Source organism: Dendrobium catenatum, unplaced genomic scaffold (genome assembly GCF_001605985.2).
Source record: "Dendrobium catenatum unplaced genomic scaffold, ASM160598v2 fragScaff_scaffold_992, whole genome shotgun sequence".
In the NCBI taxonomy this organism is placed as follows: Eukaryota; Viridiplantae; Streptophyta; class Magnoliopsida; order Asparagales; family Orchidaceae; genus Dendrobium; species Dendrobium catenatum.
The window spans coordinates 119,952-145,915 of record NW_021319454.1 but is presented as its reverse complement, the minus strand read 5'-3'; the positions used below and the strand labels follow the sequence as shown (position 1 = coordinate 145,915).

The 25,964-nt window shown below is 34.7% G+C and overlaps 1 protein-coding gene across 2 annotated transcripts in view; it reads left to right on the top strand.

Moving 5' to 3' along the window:
- LOC110113900 (WD repeat-containing protein ATCSA-1) overlaps positions 1 to 25,964 on the top strand; it is an 87,578-nt gene that overhangs the window by 37,773 nt on the left and 23,841 nt on the right. For both annotated transcript variants that reach the window (XM_020846628.2, XM_020846619.2), the window contains exons 2-5: positions 1,038 to 1,298; positions 1,383 to 1,542; positions 8,762 to 8,937; positions 20,392 to 20,638. In XM_020846628.2, coding sequence (XP_020702287.1) covers positions 1,038 to 1,298; positions 1,383 to 1,542; positions 8,762 to 8,937; positions 20,392 to 20,638 — 844 coding nt within the window. The remainder of the gene's footprint in view (positions 1 to 1,037; positions 1,299 to 1,382; positions 1,543 to 8,761; positions 8,938 to 20,391; positions 20,639 to 25,964) is intronic.

Genomic DNA, 25,964 nt, shown 5'->3' with positions numbered 1-25,964 from the left:
GGTTGGAGACGGAGTTCCACCGTTGTCTAGATCTATGAGCTGTTGTGAGATGGAGAATGTAAGGTAGCATAGATGGAGATATCGTGGAGAGTAATGCAGCCACAAGGTTTTGATCGATCAGTTTCCATTGATGATGATCATTGAACTGAGAGTTCGGGCTGGATCTGGAGGGCAGGTGAGTTGGCCATTGAGATATCCTTCAAAGCCATTGGTGGAGAAAAACTTGTAGATCTGAAGACGTCAGATGACATAGTTTTCTGAGGTAAGTTGGGTATTGACTATAAGCTTGAGATTGGACATTAGATGTTTTAAGGAAGATGAAACAGTGAAGTCGCCATGGATGCCGAGAGAGAGGAATTAAGAGGGGTTGATGAGGATGAGTTTTGTTTAGCCATTGATGCCCTTGACCGTGGGTGCTCTGATGCCATAAACGAACTCATGCAACAATTTTAGAGAGCACAAAGAATAGTGGTGGAAAGAAATGTATTGTATTTCATACTAGGTTTAATACAATGACCAGCGGTCTTTTTAAAAAAAAAGAAAAAAGACTTTTGGTATTATTGGTGAATGCAAGGGAACAAGAGGTTAGAAAGTGCATGATGTTTCTGTTACTGGCAGATTGCCTAGAGCAGACTAGTGGAGATCCATTTGCTGAGCTGGCTGGTGCACATTAGTAGAGTGTAGCTTGTGGTGCATTGAGTTGAGGTGTTGACAGAAACTAATAAATATGCATGCATACATGGCTATATAGATGTAATAAATGATTATTCCTTGGGTACCTGGTTTGATATTATTGATTCCTATTTTCCCAATTAAACTCCATCCTTAATCCCAAAACACCCAACAGAACCATGATGTGACATAATGAAATTGATAAAACATTTTATCAAATAAACTCACCAATCATAGGTAGTTCTTAGGCATGCTTGCATCACTTGATTTCCGTTCATGTAATAATATTTTGCTAATGAATGCTAAACATTATCTGACCCATTTCGGTTATGTTATATGGCCACATTATTTGACTACATGGTTAGGTTGATTTGACAGAGGGTCGATATTTACTGTCGGGTTCATCAGATGCATCCGTTGCCATTTATGATATTCAGCAAGCTTCAGATTATGATGAATATGGCTTGATTGCGAAACACAGGAGTCTAGTTGCCGTTGACAAGCATCATGAACAGGGACATAAATTTGCTATATCATCTGCTATTTGGTATCCAATAGACACTGGATTGTTTGTCACTGGTTCTTATGATCATGACATCAAAGTGTGGGATACAAATACTTCCCAAGTAAGTTTTCATTTCGCTTGCTGCATGCATGCCTACTTCAATGAAAACCAGTCACCCAGTTTTATTATATATTAATTTTATTAGGCTATTATGGAATATAAAATGCCTGGAAAGGTTTATGGCACTGCGATGTCCTCCATTGCAACAACCCACATGCTCATTGCTGCTGGAAGTGCAGATGTTCAAGTCCGTTTATGTGATATAGCTTCTGGAGCATTTACTCATACATTGTCAGGGCATCACGGTGGGTATCTTTTTCAGTCCTACTTTTGCATGGATGCATTCTTCTATGATAATATCATCTTTACATGAAATGACCAGTCGAACACCTAAGTGACAATATTATTCTTTTATTTCTTAAACATATAAAGAGCCATAATGGTGGGCTGAAACTTTTGTTTTCATGTTAATTTTGCCTCTTATAGCATTAATACCATCTCTCATAAATATGGAATTCTCAGGTTGCTCTTGTCTGGCGGCTATCTTATTTTGATAACATCATGGACGAGGGATTTTTGGCTGGCTAATATTTTCCTTACAGAATTTTATGATTATAAAAATTCTTTTGACATTTAAAACTATATGAAGTAATTTCTTAATAAATTTCTAGTTTGAAGTACAATTCTTGGTGGTCCTTTTCTTCTGTAAGTGTGAACTCGGAGATTTTTTAGAGAAATTATCTCCTTGTACAACCAGTAGGCTTAATTTGATGACTTATATTCCTCTTATTTTTGTTTTCTTATCTAAATTTTTGTAATTGATTTAGCATGTGTGAGATTAATATTTCATTAGATCTGAGTTGGATTTATACAATAGTATGATTTTCAATTAATTGGACATTTCCTTATACTTTTGGATTTTTATGCATTAATTTTAGTAAACGATTGTTAATTTATGAAATTTGTATGTTTCTTTGTTTGTTCAATTTCATCCTAGTAATGAAGTAGTTTAAGTTAAGAGTTTGTGATTTGTGAATTAGAATGTGTTCGTGTGATATGCATCTTATTTTAGATTTGTATTTATGTTTTCTTCTCTCTTCTTCGTCAAATTCTTGTCCTTCTTCTTTGAATAGTCAACAATATCTAGACAATCTCCTTTCATGTGTCTAGACTTTTTTAATGATATCAAATGATGTCTTAACATGCAGAAATCTTCTTAGTATGAAATCTATGAATCTTAGATTGTGTACCTTTGATTTTTTTTCCTTAGGCAGTTTCCAAACCTTCTTGAAATCGTGGCCAACTCATCATTATCACCATCTAAGCCCTTAGCGCTAGACTCTTCAGAATTATCTACCTGCAAAGTAATGATTTTTTTTCCTTTCTTTATCTTTCTTCGTTGAGCTATCAATTTTGTTCCCTAAAGCTGGTATCTATTCTTTTTTTTTTTTGAAAAGAAAAGCTAAAGAGCTTTATTAAGGAGAAAAAACTGCCTTACTCTCTACAAGCATCCGACTCCTTTTCTAACAGAGTAATGAAGGAAGGAGGGATATCGCTCTAAGTAACATCATTCCAAATAAAAGAGCTAAAGCAAGCAAAGTTAGCACAAAGATCGGCTAACTTATTGCTTACCCTATCTACACATTTAAAAACAACAAAATCAAAATCTTTAATAAAAGAGAGGTCAATCGAATCATTACCACCTTTCTTCACCATCTCCTTGATGAAATTGATCACATTCATGTTGTCCCCTTCAATGATAAGGCCTTTGTAGTCTAGCATCCATTCTTTAATCACTAGTTTAATAGCAAGGATGGATTGAAGCTCTACTGCTGCTGCATCCCAGTGAGTAAGAGGCTTTCTGAAGGCCAACAAAAACCTTCCATAGTGATCTCTAAACACTCCTCCGATATCCGTCTTGTATGAATTGTGAAGAGATTTGAAATCCAACAAATTTAACAATATCGGACAATGGTCCGAAGCTATCCTTGCCAAATGTCTCACCATCAATCTATGAGAAGAATTAAAGGCTATTGAATTGACTAGGCATCTATCCAGCTTTTCAAGAATTCTCTCTGCTCCACTCTTGTTATTACACCAAGTATACTTGGGCCCAACACAAGCCACCTCATGCAAGTCATTGCACGTGATAAAAGACTTCATCTTCTTTGGACCTAAGCCAAAAACAAAGTCTCTTCCCCATTTTTTTTTCTTTTTTGGATAGAAGACAGTTAAAGTCTCCCCCTATAACCACAGGGAAATCTTCAATCAAATGATGCTCCAATCTCTCCCATAAATTCCTCCTCTTGTACACATCTTTGTTCCCATAGATTGTAGCAATTCTCCATGTGCCCCTATTGATCACATTGAGATCTCCAATAAGAATCTGTGTTGAAGCTTCCAGCAAGTTAAAAGTGGCCAAATCTTGCCTCCATATTACTAAGATTCCTCTAGAGAGACCTTCAGATGGAACATGACAAAAATCCCAACCTTCCCCAACCAAAGAACTAACAATCTTCTTATCTACAACCGTAAGCTTAGTTTCCACTATGCCAAGGAAGAATAACCCAAACTCCCTAATGAAATCCTTCGCATATAGAGAAGCTTTAGTCTTTTGAGCTCCTCTACAGTTCCAAAAACCAATGGACGACATTAATGATCCAAGGGGAAAAGGTTCCCCGCCCTTTGTCTTAACTTCTTCTTCCAATTTCCTATTTCTTGGAATCAGCTTGATGGGACCTAAGTCCTTTAATTTCTTAGACCTTTTCTTCCTCGTCTTGCTTGACCCTTCCTCTGCATTGCTGATTTGAGCCTCCATATAATTATTATCTAACACTTCTTCATTGACTCCTCCTGTAGGAATGTCCTGAAGCTAAATTTACTTCAGGAACCTCACCTTCAACATCAATAATTTCTCCTTCCTCACCTATGTTGATTAAAACATCAAACTGATTAAGATGCATATTCTGTCATCAGCTTTTGAATAACTGATGTTTTTGCTTCCATTAGCTATTATTCCAGGATCTTCACCGTTATTGCTAGGAGGCAGCAAAGCCTCCTCTGAAGTCTTCTTCACTCTTCTGTCATCAAATTTCCTCTGGTCCCCAATGTTCTCAACCTCTGATTGGACTTCTTCTCCCACTTTTTTATCTATCTTAATTGAATGTCTGACGAGGCCACTTATTTTGGAATCTGTAGTTTTTTCCTCTCTTCCTCCCATAGTCCACATGTAACCATGGACCATAATCATCTTTATTAGCCTTGAAGACATCTTTCTCTACAGTATCAGCCATTGAATTCTTCCTCATAACAGCTACATCTCCTTCAACAGACCTTGCTGCATCTTTATTAAGAACCTGCACAGGTTCCTCCTTGCTCACCTTACAGACTTTTTCCAAATGACCTATCCTTCCACATTTGAAGCAGATGAACAACATCTTTTCATAACAAACTTTCTGATAAAATTTTCCCAATGCTCCTTCAACCCATACTCCTAAAAGTAGTTTGCTTTCCAACTTGATTCTAACACAAATTCTGGCATATTCACGCCTCCCCCATTGAAACATGTTTTCATCAATAAGAAAAGGAACACCAACCTTTGATGAAATCCTACATACATTAATCCTGTCCCAGCTTTGCAGAGGGAGATTAGGAAGCCTAATCCAAATTGGTGCTGTTAATCCCTTCAAAGAAGAGGGATTAAAATCAGGGGACCATTTATCCAGACCGATTATGCTGCCACTTACATACCAGGGTCCATTATTTAGAACAACTTCCATAGCTTCTTGTTCCTCAAAGGCACATAAGACCCATCCACCACCAAGTAAAGTCATATGAAATCTTCCAAACTGGTTCCATTGCTTCCTTAGCTCCAAACCAATGACATGATAAGGAGCATAATCGCCAAACACCTTAATAACTAGAGCTTTCTTCAATTTGTTAGAGTTTTCCAACTCATTTTGTTGATGAAGTTTCACAAAACCATTATCAGAAAAATCCTTCCCATAATCAAAATCGATTGTTCTGAAATTAGGCTTGGAATTCCAGGCATTCACCACTGATTTGCCCAGTTGAGGAGGGATGGCAGACTCCATTCCTTCCTTAGAGTTGCAGTTTCCCAACATAGCTGATTCACAAACTCTGACCTTCTCCAGGTCGTTATTCTCCTTTTGCACTTCATTAACATCTTCTCCATCTCTGTGATTCCCCGTGACCATATCAACAGTTCCACCCAGTAAGGCTTCATCCATAGCCATCAATTTATTAATTCCCGATGATGAACCCTTAACAGATTCCAATAAATCTTCAGTTGCCACATCTCCATTATTTTTGCAGATTGCTATATTATCATTTCGACAAAACTCCTTCCGAAAAATGCTTGAATCGTCGAACATTACATTTTTCCCTTTACCAATGCATTCCGAAAGGATTTTCGGAGATTAATGTCCTCCTTCATTGATCACAAGAGGTTTAGCAGTTTTAAAGCTCAAGTTGGTCTCCCGTTCGAACATCTTGTTAGCATCGCCAAAAGCAGGAGGCGAAACACCTTGGTTATTGCGAGACAGAATTTTAATCGCAGTCGTTGCCGGGATACGACTGTCGCCGGCGCCGGAGGAAGCCCGACGTCCTTCCGTCACCATCAGTGGCAAACGAAACTTGCGGGAATTCAGAATTTCAAAATTCCGTTAAACTCTCTCTAGAAACGTGGAGCTTCTCTCTCTTAAAATCTTGCCAAAAAAATAATGGAGATCAGCTAGTATAGATTCATTAGCTATCAAAGAAGCTAAAAATTGACCAAGTGGATGTGTTCATAAATCATTTGCTTCACTAATGGCAGGCACCTTAACATCTCATTCTTTTGGAAGGCATCTAAGAAGACATCTTAGTTCTTATGAGTTCTTCCTAAAGCATGCAAGGCGTTAATATTTTTACAAATCTAACATACTTTAGGGGTGTCAATATATTATTTGACCTAAAAATCCCACTTGGATCAAACCTAAAAATTATGCATTCTAGTCAACCTATTTAATAAATAGGCCGAGTTTAGATTCTTTTTTTTTGGCTAATTTAATAAATAGATCAGGTTCGAGTTGACTCGTCAACCTGAAATCTAATTATAAATTTCAAGTCATGTATATTTCAACATTTAAAATAACTCATACATATATATATTTCAACATTTGAAAAAGCCACTTTAAAATCATTTTTTAATTTAAATGGTTTGGTTGGTCAGGTCAGGTTAAATGGGTTGCCGACAGATCGGGTTTGGGTCCTGATTTTGACTCGTTAATTGAGTGTAGCAAGTCGGATGGGTTCAAAGCAAGTCAATTTCTGGTCAAACTTGAACCCGACTTAAAAATCCATTTTAACACCTTTAACATATATATCAGAATTAGCTTCAATTGATAACATTCATAATATTTTTTATTCATGAACCAACCCACTGATAAGTGCATCCTTTATATCACTAATTCATTCATAAGTAATGTAAGCTTGTCCCAAATCACTTTCATTGTAGCACTATGAAGAGTGTTACAATCCCTTGCATCAAGTTCATTTAGTTCACGTTCTAGTACAGCCCATTCCTCAACCTCAAAATATTTTTTCCTTTTTTAATACATTAAATTCAAGAGTGGATGTGCGAAATTGATGTGTAAGTATATGCCACATGCATCTTGACCTCTACTGAATATGCTAGCACGGTTCTTCCAATAATCAAATGGTAAATTACTAGGCAATTATGGTTGATGTGTAGATTGGTTTTTGGATAATAAACTAATGGGAAAAGTTTAAGCCATAGTGCATGTATGAATCTACTCTAAATTGTTAAACCAAATAAGAGAGTCGAGGCTCTAATACCAAATTTGAGATGACTATGACACCTCAAGGAGGGGGAGGTGAATCTACTCTAAAAGTTAGTTTATTCTAAAAACTATATGAAATTTAAGACAATTATGTTACAAGAAACTTCCATGCACAGTGATACTATCAAGGAAAATGATAAGATTAAATAAAAGTTAGATTAATCACAATAAGCACTGTAGTAAGAAACTACATGAAGAAGCAAGTGTAGATAAAGATAAATGAGAAGGCAGACAGTATATTTATATGATTTGTCTACCAACCCTTCCTATGTCCACACCTAAACAACCAGGCTAGGATTCCACTTCTCAAGTATTAGAGAAGTCCAATACAACCTACTTACTCTCCTATACAGTAGAGTACAACCCAAATCTATGGGATAATGAAGGACTCATGCCAGGCCAATGCCTTCGGTAAGGAAAGTGAAAAAGATTACAACAACACCAATAACAACATTAAGCCTTTATTCCACTACGTGGGGTCAACTACATGATTCCTTTTTCAACGTTGTGTTATGTTAAGAGTCAAATTCTCATTTAAATCTAATAAAGAAAGGCCGTTTCTAATATTTTCTAACCAAGTCTTTGTAAGTCCACCTCTACCTTTTTTTACTTAAGTCAAATCTAATACATACTCTCCTAATCGGTTCATCGGAAGTCCGTTATTTTATGTGACCAAACCACAAGGTGACTCTTTCTAATCTTATCTTCCACTGGAGCTACTCCAACCTTTTCACGTATATGCTCGTTTTGTACTGTCTCTAAAGGATTAATCCAGATAATTTTAAGTCACAAGCTTTTGCTAAAAATGAAAATAAAAACTTGAAAATAAGTGGTGATCTTACACCATGTTTGTGCTCACCTTAGTTAATTTTATATTTTGTAAAGATTAACAAAAGATGAAAATGACATTTGGCAATTTTATTTTAGTCATACAGATTTCACAAATTAGATTTCAGTAATTTGATAAAGAGTTTCCAGCAAAACGAATTGCAGCAAAATACTAAATTAATTTCCCATAACAGATCTTAGCAATCTACAAAATAGGTTTAAAAAACTGATCTTAGCAAAACTTCAAAGTAGATTTTAAGCAATTGTAAGAACAGATTTTGGAGATCAGTTTTTTATTTACGAGATAGTTTTTTCCTGGCTATTTTAGCCGTTTTACCTTGATGATAATTTGTGGTGATATCACCAGAACCATGGGGACAATAATATTTGTTCTCATGCTGCTAAAGAAATCAAGTTACACAACTAGTTTAGATGTTTATTTTGGTGGAATTTATTTTCAAGAATTATTTATATGTTTGTTTGAATTGAATTAACTCAATAACGATGCCAAGAACTTAGAGAAATTTCTAAGGCAGTACTTATAAGTGACTTTGGACCTCCTTAATGTCATACACTCCCAGAGTTGATTTCAAAGTTATCAAAATAAATATTTGTAGATATATTTTCATTTTGCAGTATCATCCTAATTCCAAAACATCATTTGCTTCATTTCATTCTGGTTGTTTCATATAATATGATTCAACGATGGCACATTGAGTTGCTGAAAAGAGAGAGAGAAAACACCCTCTTCTTAACTGCTGGGCCCTCTTACAGTTGTTATCTGTGTCTTACTCAAAGCTGTTCGATAATATGTACACTGTTTCTATTGCAGATGGAGTAATGACTCTAGAATGGTCGTCCTCTAGTGAATGGGTTTTGATGACTGGAGGGTGTGATGGTGCCATACGCTTCTGGGACATAAGAAGAGCAGGATGTTTTCTTGTTTTAGATCAATTACGGTCTCAACTTGGGAGGAGGCCAGCTTTATCTGTGCATTCATTGAAGAATGTAGGCTAGATCATCTTTTTAACATAAATGCTTTTTATACCAAAGATCCTTTACTTCTGATGTTCTGAAACATAATTCAGATTTATTTATTTTAAGATGTATTTACATTATTTATATATTTGACACCTAAATTTTTATATTTAGGTATAGAACATTTTAGTGTTTCAATTACATCAAATATATACATGAAAATGCATACTTCATTTGACAAAAGTTAATAGTAATAAAATTCTTCATGTGATTTAAAGATTTGAATGTTATATAAGACAATATATAGATTTAACTATTAGATATATAAATACTCTCAAATTTATGGTATGCATGTAAATCCCACCTATTTTAATGCATTCTTCTAATTTGCATGGTAGATGGATTGTACATTAAGTATGAAATCTGTCTTTTACATTTTTTAGCGGATAATAGATGCACCTATCTTCTGCACTTTTATTTTCTCCTTTTGAAATTTGAATCTTATCTCTAGTTTAGCTCAAGTACTTCAAACCCGTGACTGAAATTATACATGATCTTTTGTTGGCTGTTTGAATGTTAAGACCCTTTCATTATACTCTTCTAAATACAACTAGTCACCCTATTCCATTTCTGACAAAGCTTTTTCATCTTAATAATCCTAGATTTTTATTTTTTTTGTTGGAATTGAAGCCCTAAGTGGTTAACTTTATAATTTGGGAGAATTTAAAAAATCATTTTCAGTCAATATTGTTCATTATTAGGGTGTTTTAATATTTCATTTTGCTATTTGAACTTTATTATCTTTGTCCACTTGTTAATAAAGGACCGAGTTCATGTGTTGCCTTTGTAAGCTATCATATGAGTGATGAACTTGAGATTTTGCATTTTTATTATGATTATTTATTTATTTATTTATTTATTTTTTTTTATAAAAAGCATTGAAGGCCTAAGGGAACTCACAATCAAATATTTTTGCAAATTTCATAGTCAAAAGCTTATTTGTAGGAATAAGTTTATAGTGCATTGTTTGGAATTTACATTTTTAAGATTAATAAAGCTTAAAGCCATATCTTATTTTTATTTTGCACAGTATTCTCGGACCTGAAATTTAGGAGTTTGATGCGTTCGGTCGAAGCACATGCAGGTGTTTTGACTTTTCTATTAAGTAGAATGCACGCCTTTCTATGTTTGCTGATACGCTCATACACTTTTCAATATACTTATATCCATTTCAATGCGCCTACACGATGCATTTTCATACTTTTTAGTGTTTTTACATAACATATTCATATGCTTTTCAATATACTTAATGCTTTTCAGTGTGCCTACATGATACATTTGCACTTTTTTTCTGTACATTTGCATGACTTATCCACATACTTTTTAAATATTTGTGCTTTTTTAATGCATATTCTTTGTTGAATTTTCTTGTTTTTATCATGATCATGCACTTTGTAGAGTAACTACATTTTTGAGTCAACTATACACTTTTTGAGACAATGCATGCTTAACAAGATAGTGTCATACATTTGAGGTGATCGTACGCTTCTTACAGCAACTACATGCTTTTTGAGGCAACTGCACATAAATTTTATAATCATATTTTGAGCATTCAAGATTTTAGAAGTTTCCGGATTTGATTGTCTTTGCGGGGGTTTGTCGTTAAAATGTGCGCAGAAATTGTATTTTTATAATTTTTTAAAAGATCATCTTTCGCCATGTGCCTTCTTATGTGTATGTTCGTTTTTGTTGATCTGATGGATTTGAAGGCAGATGGGAATCTTTTGGGAGTATTATGAGGTGATACTTTGTCTTTATATGCTTATCATTTTGCGTGGCAGGACCTACCAGGAATCATTCCTCCCTCTTATAGTAATTGTTTAGCTTGGTTTACTTTTCCATTCAAAGTTGAGTTAAGTTTTCCTCCCTCTTATAGTAAGTGTTTAGCTTGGTTTACTTTGCCATTCAAGTTCGTTGAGTTAAGTTTTGAGCGATTAATGATATTTTGAGATTTCAAGTGCAAATGAGAGGTTATGTTTGTGCATGTAGGTGAGCTACAATGTTTTTTTTATAAGTCCTCTTTAAGTTTTGTTAAATTTCAATACTCATTCTCATTTTGCAATTTTTGTTTTTTTATTTCATTTATATTTTTCTTGCTTAATGATTCGTCAATGTTTTATTCTTTGTAAGTCCATTTAATTTGAGTTTTGACAGTAACGACATCTCGCCCGCGCAGAGGAATTCTTCGAAAGTGTTGGGCCTTCCCAGAATGATTAACAAAATGTGCATGGTCTTGATCTTCTATTCCATTGCAATTAAAAAGTGCATATCAGTCTTCATCGCCTGCACAAGTGAAAGTATATATTTCCCCGCCGCATTGGATCAATACATTTGTATACTTATTTTACAAATTTGTGTTGAAACAATGCGAGTGGGTACTTAATTTTGAGGTTTTCAAATTATATCTTGACACAAGGCGACACTGTCATATTTGACAATGGTTTGCGATAATGTAATTCAAATTTTTCTCTTTTTTTAATTTTCCTTTTGTATGTTCAATTTTATCTTTCTCAAAAGAGTGTTGGAGACAGAGAGTGAATGAAGAGAGTGGGGAAGCTAGAGAGAGATAGGGGAAGAGGGAAGAGAGAGAGGGCCTTCTGTTTAGAGTGAGAAAGGGAAAGAGAGAGAGGGAGTCTGAGGTCAGTAACAGGTTTAGGTTCACCAACCGCTAAGGAGCACATCAAGCGGTGGTTTTTGGTTTATAGGGTGAGGTTGGGAGTTTTCCATAAAGATTAGAGGGAAGGTATAATGCCCATATTATAAGTCCACTAAGTATTTTATATCCCTAAGCTAAGGCCACTTACCTTTGCATGCATTGGTTGATGATTTCCTTATTCCATCCAATAGGGTAAGGTGACTTTGTGGATTTAAGTGTATAATATTTTTATGTAATAGTGGAATTGCTAGTTAAAACCTTAAGCTATTGTTACTCACACCCGTCACTTTGTTTCTGGAGACTGAAACAATTTTCTGCGAGCTCCATATGCGAGCTGTTGTGGGAAACGGGGCTGATGCAGGGTGTTGTTTACTAAAAACTGCATACCATGAGCTGAGAGGGTGAGGGTACTACTGGTTAGAGCTATTGCAAGCTGCTGTGGGGAGAATTTCAGTAAACTAAGGTAAAGAGAAGTTAGGTAGATGCTGTAATTAATGGCTGAACTTATTATTTGGCTGAAATGAGGTGTTTTTTGCTTAAATTAGGTAATATTACTGCTGTAGGGTTGTTGAAATCAGTTGACTAGTGTTGAATTCAGCTGAGGTGAAGGTTGTAGTTGCTGAAACCAGTATTGGTGCTGAAATCTTTGTGTGAACAATCTGCATATTGCTAAAATCTGTTGAAAAATACAACATAGGACTGTTGTGCATGGCTGACATCAGCTATTAGTGCTGAAATCAGTGAGGAGGAAGAGGAAAAGCTAAGGGCAAGCAAGGGCATTGTTGTTTGTTGATATTAGGTAATAATGGATGCTGAAATTTATGTCTTTGTGTTGAAATCCATGAGGAGAAGATAAGAAAATTCAAAAATTAATAAAGAAATAAAAAAGGAATGGAAGTAGAGAGGAAAAAGGGAGTAAGATGTGAGATTTTGGGTGGAATGAGTTCATTTTAGATAAAATTTTATATAAGTTGTGTTATTTTATATATGTTATAGGCAGGCATGTTTAAATGAAGAAACTTATGCTTTAGGTGGTATACAAAATGAAAAAGGAATCATGGTACTTTAGGTGAACCAATTTATCTGATTGTTATGAAAAATGATGTGAGATACCCAATGATGCAATAGAAAATAGTGAAAAAAATTATATTTGCAACATCAACTTTGTTATGATTATGATAGTATTCCATTCCAGTTCCTTCATGCCTAAATTTGTTTATTTATTAAGTAGGGATTATCATAGTTTATTTTACGTTGGTTAAAAAAAAGAATGGTATTGAAAAGGTCAAACAAGTCATATATGGGAGATATGCCCGCAAATTAAAGGAGAAAGACTTGACGAGGTAAACCTACATTCTCGAAATTCTAAAAATTGAAAATATGGACCCAACCTTGAATTTAAAAGCTGGAATGGTGCAAAAGCCTATAATCATTATATCTTGTATCAATGTGTTGAACAGTAAACATAAAAAAAGTAATGTTATGCATTTCTTATTATAATTCTCAATATGTTCATTTTTATTTCTTATACTCTGCTTATATATTTTATTGAGCCCTAGCTCAGTAATAGTGGTTGAACTGCAGGGAAGGGGAAGGAACGAGTAGAAAGTTCGTTAGGGATGTTAGGTCCCGAGGCTAACCAAGAGAGAGGATGAATTGATATTTTAAAAAATTCTTTCAAACAATTAAAACACAAACTCAAACCAAACCAAAATTCACCACAAAGAAAATCAAAGTGCGGAAATTAAATGCGAAAATAATAAAGAAAATACCACACCAGATTTATAGTGGTTCGGTTAAACCTTGACCTACGTCCACGCCTTGGAGGAACCCTTCGAGTATTGTACTAAACTCAATGTCTCTCCTTTAGCCCCCATAGCCAAGTGGAGAAGCCTTTACAAAATCACTTCCACCTTCCCCGGTGCGGTGGACTAGCCGGGCCCTTTGACACCAAAGAGATCTTCTTCTCACAAAACTTCCCTCAAATCGAGCCTTGAGTCCGATGGTACTAAGCTGCAAGCTCGCCGGAGCAACCGTGTGGAATCCCCCACACTCCCTTGAATCCCCCTCTCTCAAACTCCACTCTTTCAAGATCTCTCTTCAAGTTTCCTCCAGAAGAATGAAGTTTCAATGGCTGCCAAAGTCTCTTACAAAGTCCCTTGTCAAAGCTTAAATAGAAGAGCTCCAAACGAGCTCATTAATTGTAACTTGCCGACTTTATCATCTATAACGATATGAATATCGTCCTGGCTGATCAGAGTAAATTTCGCTCAATCAGCCTAGTCGGTTTGGGACGATCAGAAGATTTTTGGTCATATCGTCCAGGACGATATCACGATCGTCCTGGCCGAGTAGTTCAAATACGAGAAAACTCGTCCTGAACATCGCCCTAAATAGAAGCTGGACAATGTCAATCGTCCAAGCGATCGTCCCAGACGATCCTACGATCGTTTCGGACAATGTGATCATGCAATCAAGCCTTAATTGCTTTCTTTAATTACCAGATTAATTTAGACATAATTAAGCTACATCGTCGTCTTAGACGATGTCCAAAAATAAAGAGTACCTAAATAGATCTGGCGGCTAATTCTTTCTGTTTTGAGCTTATCGTCCCGGCCAATACGAATATCGTCCAGGACGATGTGCTTAAAGATAGTTGCCTTAATCACGATGCCCTAATTAGGATTTCAGTTTTCAGTTGATCGTCCAGGACGTGAGCCATAATATTTGTTATCATCAAAACATAAATTTATAAGCTCGAGTTGCAACAATCTCCCCCTTTTTGATGATGACAAATATTACTGATTGAATTTACAAAATTGAAAATATTTTCTCCTAATCTCTCCCTCACTAGAATAAAAAAATTTAAAAATAGGGTAAGACAATTTTTTTATTTCTTTTTAAAAAAACAAAAAAATAGATACAAATACAATAGTACGTTCTCCTACTTTGACATTATCAAAAAGAGGAGGGACATAAACAATTAGAACAATAAAAATAAAAAAACAAAATGATCCCTGATCTAGTGAAAAGAAAAAAAATCAAATATTCTTAAAATGAGAAAGTTACTTATTGATTTTATTCAAAAACTTAAGGAATGGATTGACTACGCATAATCTAGAAAAAGTTAAATATTCAAAAATTTTTAATCTAAGCTCAAGTTATTTTAAAGGCTCAAAAACTTTTTAAGCCAATATTTAAATCAAGGAATAAATTAGAAAAAGAAACACTAATTTTTCAAAATTTATTTCATAAAACATATTTAATAGAAGATTAATACAAAAATTTGTGAATCAGGAATCATGATTTTCAAGCTGAAGTATCAAAAATATCAAGAGTTTTTCAGAAGCTTTAAGAAGTATAAGAAATGTAAGCATTACTGTTTGTGGGCTCATTTTATGCTTCTGGTCAGGTTTTTGGTGCACTTTGTGCATCTTTTAATTTTTGATACACTTTGTGTATCTTTCTCAATTTTGTCGTCATTATGCATGTTTTGATTTGGTGTCAATGATCACTTTTTTTCATTTAATATGCTGCATTTCCAAAATTTTGAAAACAAAAGTAAACTCATTCTATTAATAAAATGAACTACTTGATTAAGGTAATTATGAGATAGATTCAACAACTTAAAAAAGATCCTTATGCAATAAACAAAATGTAGGGAGATAAGAAAAATTAGTTTCAAAATCCAATTTATAATATGATGAAGATTTTGATTCAAAAGTAAAATAATCTTCTTAAGAAAAGAAATATAGAGATAAAATCATGAGTTTTTTTCATTTAACTGTTTTTAAAGAAGTCAACCACAACTTATATAAGAATTATAAAAAATATGAGGTAAGTTTTTTATTTTTAGAAAGGTGAACATGTGTGTTGATCAGAGAGAACTTCACAAAAAGAAAAGTAACGACAAATTAAAAATTTAACAAAAAAGAAAAGAAAGGAAAAAAAATGAAAAATAAATCCAAAGAAGAAAATAAAATACAAAAAATACACAAAAATGAACAAAACATGCATACACAGAAAAATAAACACACAAATAGTGGTTTAAACATCATCTTGCTCCTGTTCTGTTGGTTCAGAAGCTAGGTCTACCCAGAAGATTTTTTGCTTTTTATTATTTGTCGTTTTTACAATTTGTTTAGTTTTGTCTTTTTTCTTTTGCAGGATGAGTTCTCAAATTAGGGTACTGATTTTTCATGTGTCTAGACTTCCTACATCCAAATCAAACAACGTCAGAAGAAATCTTAATATTCTTATCATTTTTATCTTTATTCCACTTTTATTGATGTTTATGCTTTGACGAACTTTTTAATTTGCTTGATAAGTCATTACTTTTGTCAACAACTAAGCCACTTTTCTCCGAGTCTTCAACGTTTAGCACTATCATCTCACCTACATCCAAAATTCTTTGACCCAAACTTTAATCGTAGGCAATGATTCACAAATGACATCAAATTTATCAAGTAAACAGTGTAGAATTTTATTGACTTTTTCAAAATTTGAAAATTCTTTACCTAAAGCATGCAATGATATCACTATTTGAATAAACCTAGTATATATGTCTAAGATCGACTCATAAGATTTTCATAGAAAATAATTCATAATCATGCAATAAAATATTTAGTCTAGATTGCTTGATTTCACTAGTGGTTTCGTATATAGTGTGTAGTTTATCTCAAATTTTTTTGCCAGTATATAGATACAAAAATAAAATCATCAGAATTTAAAACATAGAAAAAAATAATTTAATGATTTAGCATTCAATTGAGCATTGATTTGTTCTTTTCTACTCCATTGATTAAAAGGAATATCAATTTTAATTCCATCTAAAATACGTGACGGTATAAAATAATCAGTTAAAATCATTTGCCACATTCGGAAATCAATAGATTGTAAAAAAGTAGACATGCGAATTTTTCAAAAATCAAAAATAATATTTTCAAATAAAGGTGGTCGGGTGATTGAATAACCTTCCGTAATATTACGATTACAAAAATTAGCCATGGATCAAAATTCAAAAGTTTTAAAAACTAGATTTTATGAATCCCGTTCTAATACCACTTGAAAGTTTATTAGAGATGTTAAGCCTTTATAAACTAGTCCCGAGGCTAACCAAGAGGGAGGGTGAATTAGTATTTTAAAAAATTCTTTCAAACAATTAAAACATAAACTCAAACCAAACCAAAATTCACCACAAAGAAAATTTAAGTGCGGAAATTAAATGCGAAAATAATAAAGGAAATAATATACTAGATTTATAGTGGTTCGGTCAAACCTTGACCTACGTCCACTCATCGGAGGCATCCTCCGAGTATTGCACTAAACTCAGTGTCTCTCCTTTAGCCCCCACAGCTAGGCGGAGAAGCCCTTACAAAATCAGTTCCACCTTCCCCGGTGCGGCGGAGTAGCCGGGCCCTTTAACACCAAAGAGATCTTCTTATTTTCAAAACTTCCCTCAAGATGAGCCTTGAATCCGATGGTATTATTGTGCAAGTTCGTTGGAGCAACCGTGTGGAACCCCCCACACTCCCTTGAAACCTGCTCCAAGGATCTTCTTCCTCTCTCAAACTCCACCATTTCCTCTCTCCCTTTCAAAATCTCTCTTCAAGTTTCCTCCAAAAGAACGAAGCTTCAATGGCTGCCAAAGACTCTGACAATGTCCCTTGTCAAAGCTTAAATAGAAGAGCTCCAAACGAGTTCATTAATTGCAACTTGCCGACCGATCATAATAAATTTCGCTCAATCAACCCGGTCGGTTTGGGACGATTAGAAGGTTTTTGGTCATATCGTCAAGGCCGATATCACGATCGTCCTGGCCGATTAGTTCAAATACGCGGAAAATCGTCCTGAACATCGCCCTAAATATAAGCTCGATGATGTCAATCGTCCAAGCGATTGTCCCGGACGATGTGATTGTGCAATCAAACCTTTTTTGCTTTCTTTAATTACTAGATTAATTTAGGCATAATTGAGCTGCATCGTCCAAGATGATGTCAAAAAATAAAGAATACCTAAATAGATATGGCAGCTGATTCTTTTTGTTTTCAGCATTTCGTCTCGGCTGATACGAATATCTTCCAGGACGATGTGCTTAAAGATGACTGCCTTAACCAGAATGCCCTAATTAGGGTTTCTGTTTTTAGCTGATCGTCCGTGCCGATGTTTGGATCGTCCCGGACGATGTGAGCAAAAAACAGAGAACTCTAAAATAAAAATAAGTGAGCAAGGTTACAAGCAAGCAAACACCCTTACAAGCCAAGAAATACATTAATAAAAAATACAAATAGAACATGTTATGCTAAAGCTGAGCCTTGTAAGGTGCCCTGTAATCCTGAAATGTTAGTAAACACAGAAAGAAAAATATATCGCAAATACATGTAGAAAGTGAGCCACAATATTTGTTATCATCAAAACATAAATTTATAAGCTCGAGTTGCAACACGAGTAGGACATTAGACAAAAAGAGTGACTGAACTTTTTTGTATACATATATTTTTTGATTGTACAAAGAGATCTGAGTAGGAGATGTATAGACATTTTTGGGTATGTAAGTAATTTTTAAAAGTTTAGTAAAGCTCTTTATTTCATTTGAGGTAATTTACATATGCTTACTGTTATGAAGTATAAAACATGATATGTTATGATATTCTGAATAGGTTACTTCTTACTCCCTGATTCCGATAGAGGTAATTCAAAAATAGTGTTAGTAAGATGGAGGTACGTTCAGATTCCCCTTCTCTGTTATAGTCTAGATTGACTAGGGGGCCAAAATGAGGTGTGACAAAGGGTGGTGCCATTTTTATAGCGCAAAGAAGGGGGAGGCATTGGTGAGGTGGTTGGGTGGTTCATTGTTTGAGTTGAGAGGAGCTGGTCACTGATGAGTGGTTGCTAGGGCGACTGGTTGAGAATATTAAGAGATGGGACAGGGAGCTGGGGCTCATATTGTGCATGGAACAGAGAGGCGAAAGAGATGTCAAGGGATTCATCAAAAGGTTGTGGGTCGGTCACCAGCCGTGTTGAGTTGGGTTTGTTAGTGACTGAGGTTTGGGAGAAAAAAGTGAAGGTTTGGGAGTGGGAGATTAGTGCAAGGAGAAAAGGAGAGTATGTATCAGAGAAGGCAGAGGAGTTCGAGCTCATTTGAGAGAGAAGAGGGGTGTATATATACATATATATATATATATATATATAATATATATGTATATATATATTGTTGTTTTTTAAAAATTATTTTATTATTATTTTTATTTATTCTTTTTTAACATATTTTTTTAGATGAGGGATGTGACCTTACATGAAGGAGGTGTGATAAGGGGTGGCAATTATTTTGATAGGGTAATTTCAATATTTTGGGTGCGTCGGCATAGTCCATTTTGCAAATGGGAGAAGTTCAAACGACTTTTGTGTAACGTCATGCGTATAGTTCGATTTTTTCGTCAGGCTTGCTCAAGGTGCGTGTTATAGAGTTTTTCAGGTAAATTTGATGCTCCCAATGTGTCGAACCAGTCTGTTTCAAAAAGTGTGACATTTGAGTGATTTCAATTGTGGTTGAAGCGCTTCGAACTCATTTCGTTTGAAATCGTGTTCGGTTATCATTCTCATTATACTTATTTGAATCAGTTGTGATATGCATACCAAGGTCAATAGGGCTGTTTTTTTATTTTTACTATTTAAAAACTAGTTCTTAACCATAATTGCTATTATGCTTTTTGAAAACAGCTTTTCTAATGCAAAATATTGGGGAAAAAACATTGAAAAAGTTGTCATCCAAACGGATATTTTTGGTTGCCTTTTCAGTCACAAAAATAGTAAAAACTATCCCAAATGAAGTTTTGGAGACCAACTTGCTCATTTCTATGCGAACAATGGCTTTATTTTGTTTGGCACAGCAACAAAACATCATAACCAAATAAGGAAAATTGCTAACCCAAGCTATGGTGTAGAGCAATGCTCTAATTTTTGCGGTTGTCCCTTTCAAAGTACAGCAATTTTCCTTTTGACTTGTAAATCTTGCTTTTATGGTTTCTTTGATGAAGACTTTCTAAGCACCCATAAAATAATTAAAAACCCTTGTTTTAGGTGGCATTTCATTGTTACAATCACTGAATGTTTTTCTGTTAAGTCATAGGATTTTTTAGTACTCTAGAATGATTTGGATTTTTAATATGCTGTTGTATCAAAATATTTTAAAAAAAGTTCGGAAATGCATTGTTCAACCAGGGTATTTTCCCTTCAGGATGTTTCTTTCAAAAGTTCTGGTTTGTAGTCTTGCCCTTTTGACGCTGATTATATATCTTGGCAGTTTGGCTGGCACTAGGATACATGTAGGATACATGTTTTACTTGGTTTTTGAAGGGTGAGATCTCTGGTTCTTCCATTCTACGTAATACATGGTTTAATGATTGATGAATAGTTTTTTTTTTTTTTTCTGTTATTGCAGAAAATTTTGTAGGGATATTTATTTTAACAACTTCAAATCTTTCTTATTTATGAAATCAACACCCTGTTCATTTTTTAGAATTACTAAATCTATTCATTTAAACATACTATGATCAAATTGTTAGGAATTTAACGAAAGTGAAAAATATGTTTGGGATTTTGTTTTAAATTTTGATATTTTGGTGGGAATTTGAAAAAGTGAAGTAGGGGGTGTAACTTCTGTAAATAATTAAGATTTGAGTGTTATACATAAAATTGCCCCAATTTTATAGCATGTTTGCTAGGATCGCCTGTTTGTTGAGCATATAATCTTTTCACCTCTTAAACAGGCAAATGCAGAAAGGATGACTCCCGGAAAAAATTCTGCCAAAGCTCCACCATCTCATAAAAGAGTGCCTTCTGGTAGCGTTATGAAGAACTTGAATAACTCTAACAAACATCAAAATCTCCCCAGAGGGTCTGCAACACAGAGACTACACCCGGGAATGTCGTCCAGTCTTAATCGGGCAACAGCCCATTATGGTGCTGTGACTGGATTGAAATCAACAAAGGATGGCATTTATCTGATAAGCTCAGGTCAGTTTGTGCCTTATTTGATGTTTTCATGGTATCTCATTCCTTTTGCTTGTTATCTCATTACTTTGTTGCATCTGCTTGAATCACCTCTAATTGAGGATATTTGAAGGCAATGTTTAATTCATAGATAGATTTGTTAAGAAGTAAATTATTACGACCCCCCTTATGTTCTCTTGATGATCAGGATGAATTCCATTTATATGCTCCATTTCACAATGATAAAACCTTCTCTGTACATTTGGCTAATCACCATCAGCAGCCCTATATTTTCTTTGGCAGCCACTGTGAGCGCTCACAATGAAGATGTCTTTGGGCATTCAAAAGTTTCATTAAAATTACTTTGGCTGGATTAAAGTGAGAGACCGTTTGTCACACCCCATTTTAACCCATCTATAGTTAAAGTATAATTTAACATAGAAGGAGAATTTGAATAGACCTCGTACTTACCCCTAATCTAAAATGTTGATATCAGAATTGGATAAGTAAAAATTAGTCTATTCAACTATCCTAACACAATTAAACATAAAAAATCAATATTTTCATAATAGGAAGCATATTATAATATATCTCAAATAAAATACACATCTTAATTTAAACAGAGTTTTACTAAACCTTTAAAATTTACTTACATGTCCAAAAGCCTTTGTATAGCTTACACTTGAACCTCTGAGCACACCAAAAGAAAGGTAGTCACCCCCTCTTACTGCCCTACGGACTCCTTCCCCTTTCCTGCAGTGCAACCACTGCAAATGAAATAGGACTCAATAAAATACACAAACAATGTATAAGAAATAATAATAACTTTTGGACAATTAATTAAAAACAAATAAAAATTTCATACTGATCATAAGAAATGCATAACATTACTTTCTGTTATGTTTATTGTTTAATGCATTTATTTAAGTCATATAATGGTTATAAGTTTTGCACCCTACCAGCTTTCTAATTCAAGGTTGGGTCTAGATTCTCAACTTTTAGAATTGAAGCTGCTTTTTCATTCAAGGATGGGTCCAAATTCTCAACTTCTAGAATTGAGAGTGTAGACTTACCTTGTCAGGTTTTTCGCCTTTACTTGTGTATGTATATCCCTCATATATGACTTATTTTACTTTCCCAATGAAAATCCTTTTTAGCCTTCAGGACATATGCTATTATAGATATCACTCTATGAATTAACATATTTGTACATGTTCATATAAGAATAAATTGAAGTTAACAGAAATAAATGCTACCATAAGTTCATAATCATAATAGATATGAATTGCAATTAGATAAAACATTTATTAACTCCTATAACATCGTTTGGGTATCTCAACCATTTGGAATTCGTTCTTCATATTTTCTTCTTCTTTTGTACACTACCTATAACATACATTTCTTAATTTACACATGCTAATAAATAAAGAAATAAACAATATGAATATCTTACAAATTTAGCTCAATTAAGTTCCTCCTCATTCAATCGTGGCCTTTTCTTTCTTACAAAATTTCCGTCTCTACCGCCTTCCCTTACATTATTCCTATTCACCCTTCTTTCCCTTTTGAATTCAGTAATGACAATTGAATTCTAACCTGATTTTAGTAACTATAAAGTTCAAAAAACCTTTTGAATTCTAAAATAAAGAATTCAATTAATACATCAACATCAAGAACTGCTTTTACTTCACCTACCAGCTATTTCTAATCCTTCTCCTTACTGATTTTCCACCCTGATTTTCCACAATCCAGAATTCTTCACACGCTCTTCAACAAAACACCAATTTAGAAATACATCCATTGTTTTCTTTCAGTTTTCAGATTTAAGATTTGAGAACATTTGTAATTATTTTTCATTACATGAGTAATGAGAAATCAACGCTTCGAGCCACAGCTCCCACACACCGACGCACGTTTCCTTCAGCCCCTCGTTCTCCCACAGCCAACACTATCGGCATCCACACTGCTCCAAAATTCCACTAAGACTATTATATTCTACTCTACTAATTCCTCTCAAAATTCCACCCAGCCGTTGATTTTCCACCTTAATCAGTCCAATACATGCAAAGCTAAGTGCTGTGGGTATATTAAAAAGAAAAAAAAGTGTTGTGGGTACATGAATAAAAATAATATAATGAAATGGCACATGTTGAAATAGAATAATAAATTTCTGTAAAAAATGAATAATAACATTTTTTTTTGTAATCAAGATAATAATTAGTTATTCATATAGATGAAATGCTTAAAATTCAAAAGTTTATGCTTACCTTTATTTGGAGCATTTCGGGTATTACAAATCATCCTCATTTAAATTTTGTCCTCGAAATCTACTATCTTAAGAGCCATCAAATAACTTACAAAACTTCAATCTAATGTCTTCTTCCTTCTCCCAAGTTGCTTCCTTTTGTGGCATGTATTTCCATTTCACTTTAACATAAGGAGTCTGATGTTTTCTATGTTGTTTAGTAACAAAATATAATATTCTTTTGGGTTCTTCAATATAAGTCAATTTCTTTTGTAGCTTAATTTCATCATGTGGAATTCCTCGATGGGCAACTGTAACCAATTTCCTTAGCAGTGACACATGAAAAAACATTATGCATATCCGGCATGTCATGTGGAAGAGCAAGTCGGTAAGCAACCTTTTCAATCTTCTCAATGATTTCAAAAGGTCCTATATATCTAGGATTCAATTTGCTTCCCTATTCAAATCTAGTTGTACCTTTCACAGGCTTAACCTTCAAAAAAACAAAGCCACTGACTTCAAACTCTACTGCTCTATGCTTGGGGTCATAATACTTTTGCTGGCGATCCTGAGCAGCTTTTATTCTGTCTCTAATTAATCTGATTTTCTTTATTGCTTCATAAACTAACTATGGGCTCAGTAATTGTCTTTCTCCTATCTTAACTCAAGTTAAGGGAGTTCTGCACTTTCTACCGTAATATGCTTCATATAAAGCTATTTGTATACTAGATTGGTAGCTATTGTTATAGGAAAATTCTATTAATGATATGTGATCTTCCCAGTTACCTCTGAAATCCAAAACACATAATCTCAATAAGTGTTCCAATACTTGAATGGTTCTTTCATATTGACTGTTAGTCTAAGGATGAAAAGCTATACTGAAATGCAGATTTGTGCTCAAGCTTTCATGAATGAATGTTTTTTCACAGCCTAGAAGTAAATCGACCATCTCTATATGAGATCATAGTTTAAAATTGCGCGATTAGAGGCGTGCCTCAAGGCGCGCCTTTACGCAAGTTAGCCCTCAAGAGCCTCATTGCCTAAGCAATTTTTGCTCCAGGTGAGGCCTACGCCTCACGGGCTATAAGGTGCTATTGTGCAATATCATGTGAGGCGCACGCCTCTTTAAACCGGGTCTCACCTACTTAAAATGACTTATTTCTTTTGTTATACCATTCGGCTCTAGTGAACCAAATGAAAATCCTCCCGCAAGGCCATTTTCGTCCGCAAGGCCATTTTCGTCCGCAAAGCTTCTGCTCGAGTTCGCTGTCAGCCACCTCTCTCGCTAGCGCCACCTCACGCCAGTGAGTTTATAGGGTCCGGCCGCCCTCTACAAGCACTCCACTATTGATTTTAGGTATTTTTTTTAGTTCAAGGAAAGTTTTTCAAGTTATAAAAAATTTAGGATTTTTTTATTTTTTGAGATTTTTTGTCTGTTTTCGAATTTGTGCATTAGGAAATATGGTTAGGGGCAAAGAAAAGATAAATATGTCATTGCGGCATGACTCTTCTTGGAAATACAGTGTGTAAGTTGATGTAAGAGGCGGCGAGAAGACATATGTGTATTTAAAATATTTTTTTTGTGATAAGGTGGTGAAGGGAGGAGTTACTCGCATGAAGGAACACTTATCCGGCTCACATAAGAATGTAGCACCTTGTGCGAATGTGCCGAATAAGGTAAAAGATGATATTACTGCTTACATGAAGAAGAGTACCACAGTCAAACATTTACAACAGGAGCAATTTGATAAAAGGGTCGAACATGATGCTTACTATGGGAGTGAGAGTGGAAAGGGCTCTTCCTCCACTATTCATAATAGAGTTGCGCGGGGTCCTATTGACCAGTATATGATTAATCCAGGAGATAATCACCCAAACAATATCATGTCCCTGTTTGGATCTGGGAAATCCTATAACAAAATCCATTACAATTTCTTCCCACTTCCACTCAGGGATAGTTAATGATTGTAGTAATTCACTAGGTCACTGATGTACCGCTTTCACAATTTGACATGCTTCATAGTTAGCTACATATTCCACAATGTCTCTCTTCATACTTGGCCATTAGAATATAATTTTAAAGCCTTTATATATCTTAGTACTGCTTGGATGAATTGTGTAGTCAGAATATTGAGTTTCTTATAAAATTTTCTTTCTTTAATCCAGATTCCTGGGTACCTATAATTGGAATTTGTATCTAATGATTCTATCAACATCAACTGAAAGATCTTGTCTTTTCCCTGACTAAGCTTGCTTCATCAATTTTGACGATTCACGACTGAGCTTTTGAGTTTCTTTAATACGATCAATTAAAGTTGGCTTTATTGTCATTGAATGCAAATATTCTATATTTTTATTATCTCTTATCTCCAATTACAAATTTTCTATATCCTTAATCAGTTGAACCTCTTGGAAAATCATCCGGTTCATAATTCCTGTAAATTTATGACTCAAAGCATTAGCCACAATATTGGATTTTCCTGGACAATACTTGTTGAAACTCGATCACTATGAATTAGGTTGTTAAACCTAAGCTTATGTCCCAGCGGCTAACCAAGAGGGGGGGGGGGTGAATTAGTAATTAAAAATTAATCCCTTTTTTAATTTTTTAAACCGAAAAATAAACTTAAATGAGTTTTGTAGAAATAAATTGAAATAAATTTTTCAACTACAAATTAGAAACAAAAATCAACAAAATAAAAAGCAACAAAAAAAATAAAAGATAAGATTTATAGTGGTTCGGTCAAACTTGACCTACATCCACTCCCTGGAGGCACCCTCCGAGTATTGCACTAATATCACTAGTGACTCTCCTTTAGCACCCACAGCAAGGCGGAGAAGCCTTTACAAAAATTCTTTCCACCATTACCCGGTGCGGCAGAGAACCGTCGTCCTTTTACATTATCCCAGTGTTGGCAGAGAACCGTCGTCCTTTTACACTCTCCCAGTGTGGGCAGAGAACCCTTCGTCTTTTCAAACTCTCCCGGTGTGGGCTACTAAATTTTATTTTCTACTGGAACAAGAGACCAGAGAATTTTCAATAAATTGACATGTTCCAGAAGTGCTTTTTCTATCCACCCTAGAACCTGCAAAGTCAGAATCTGA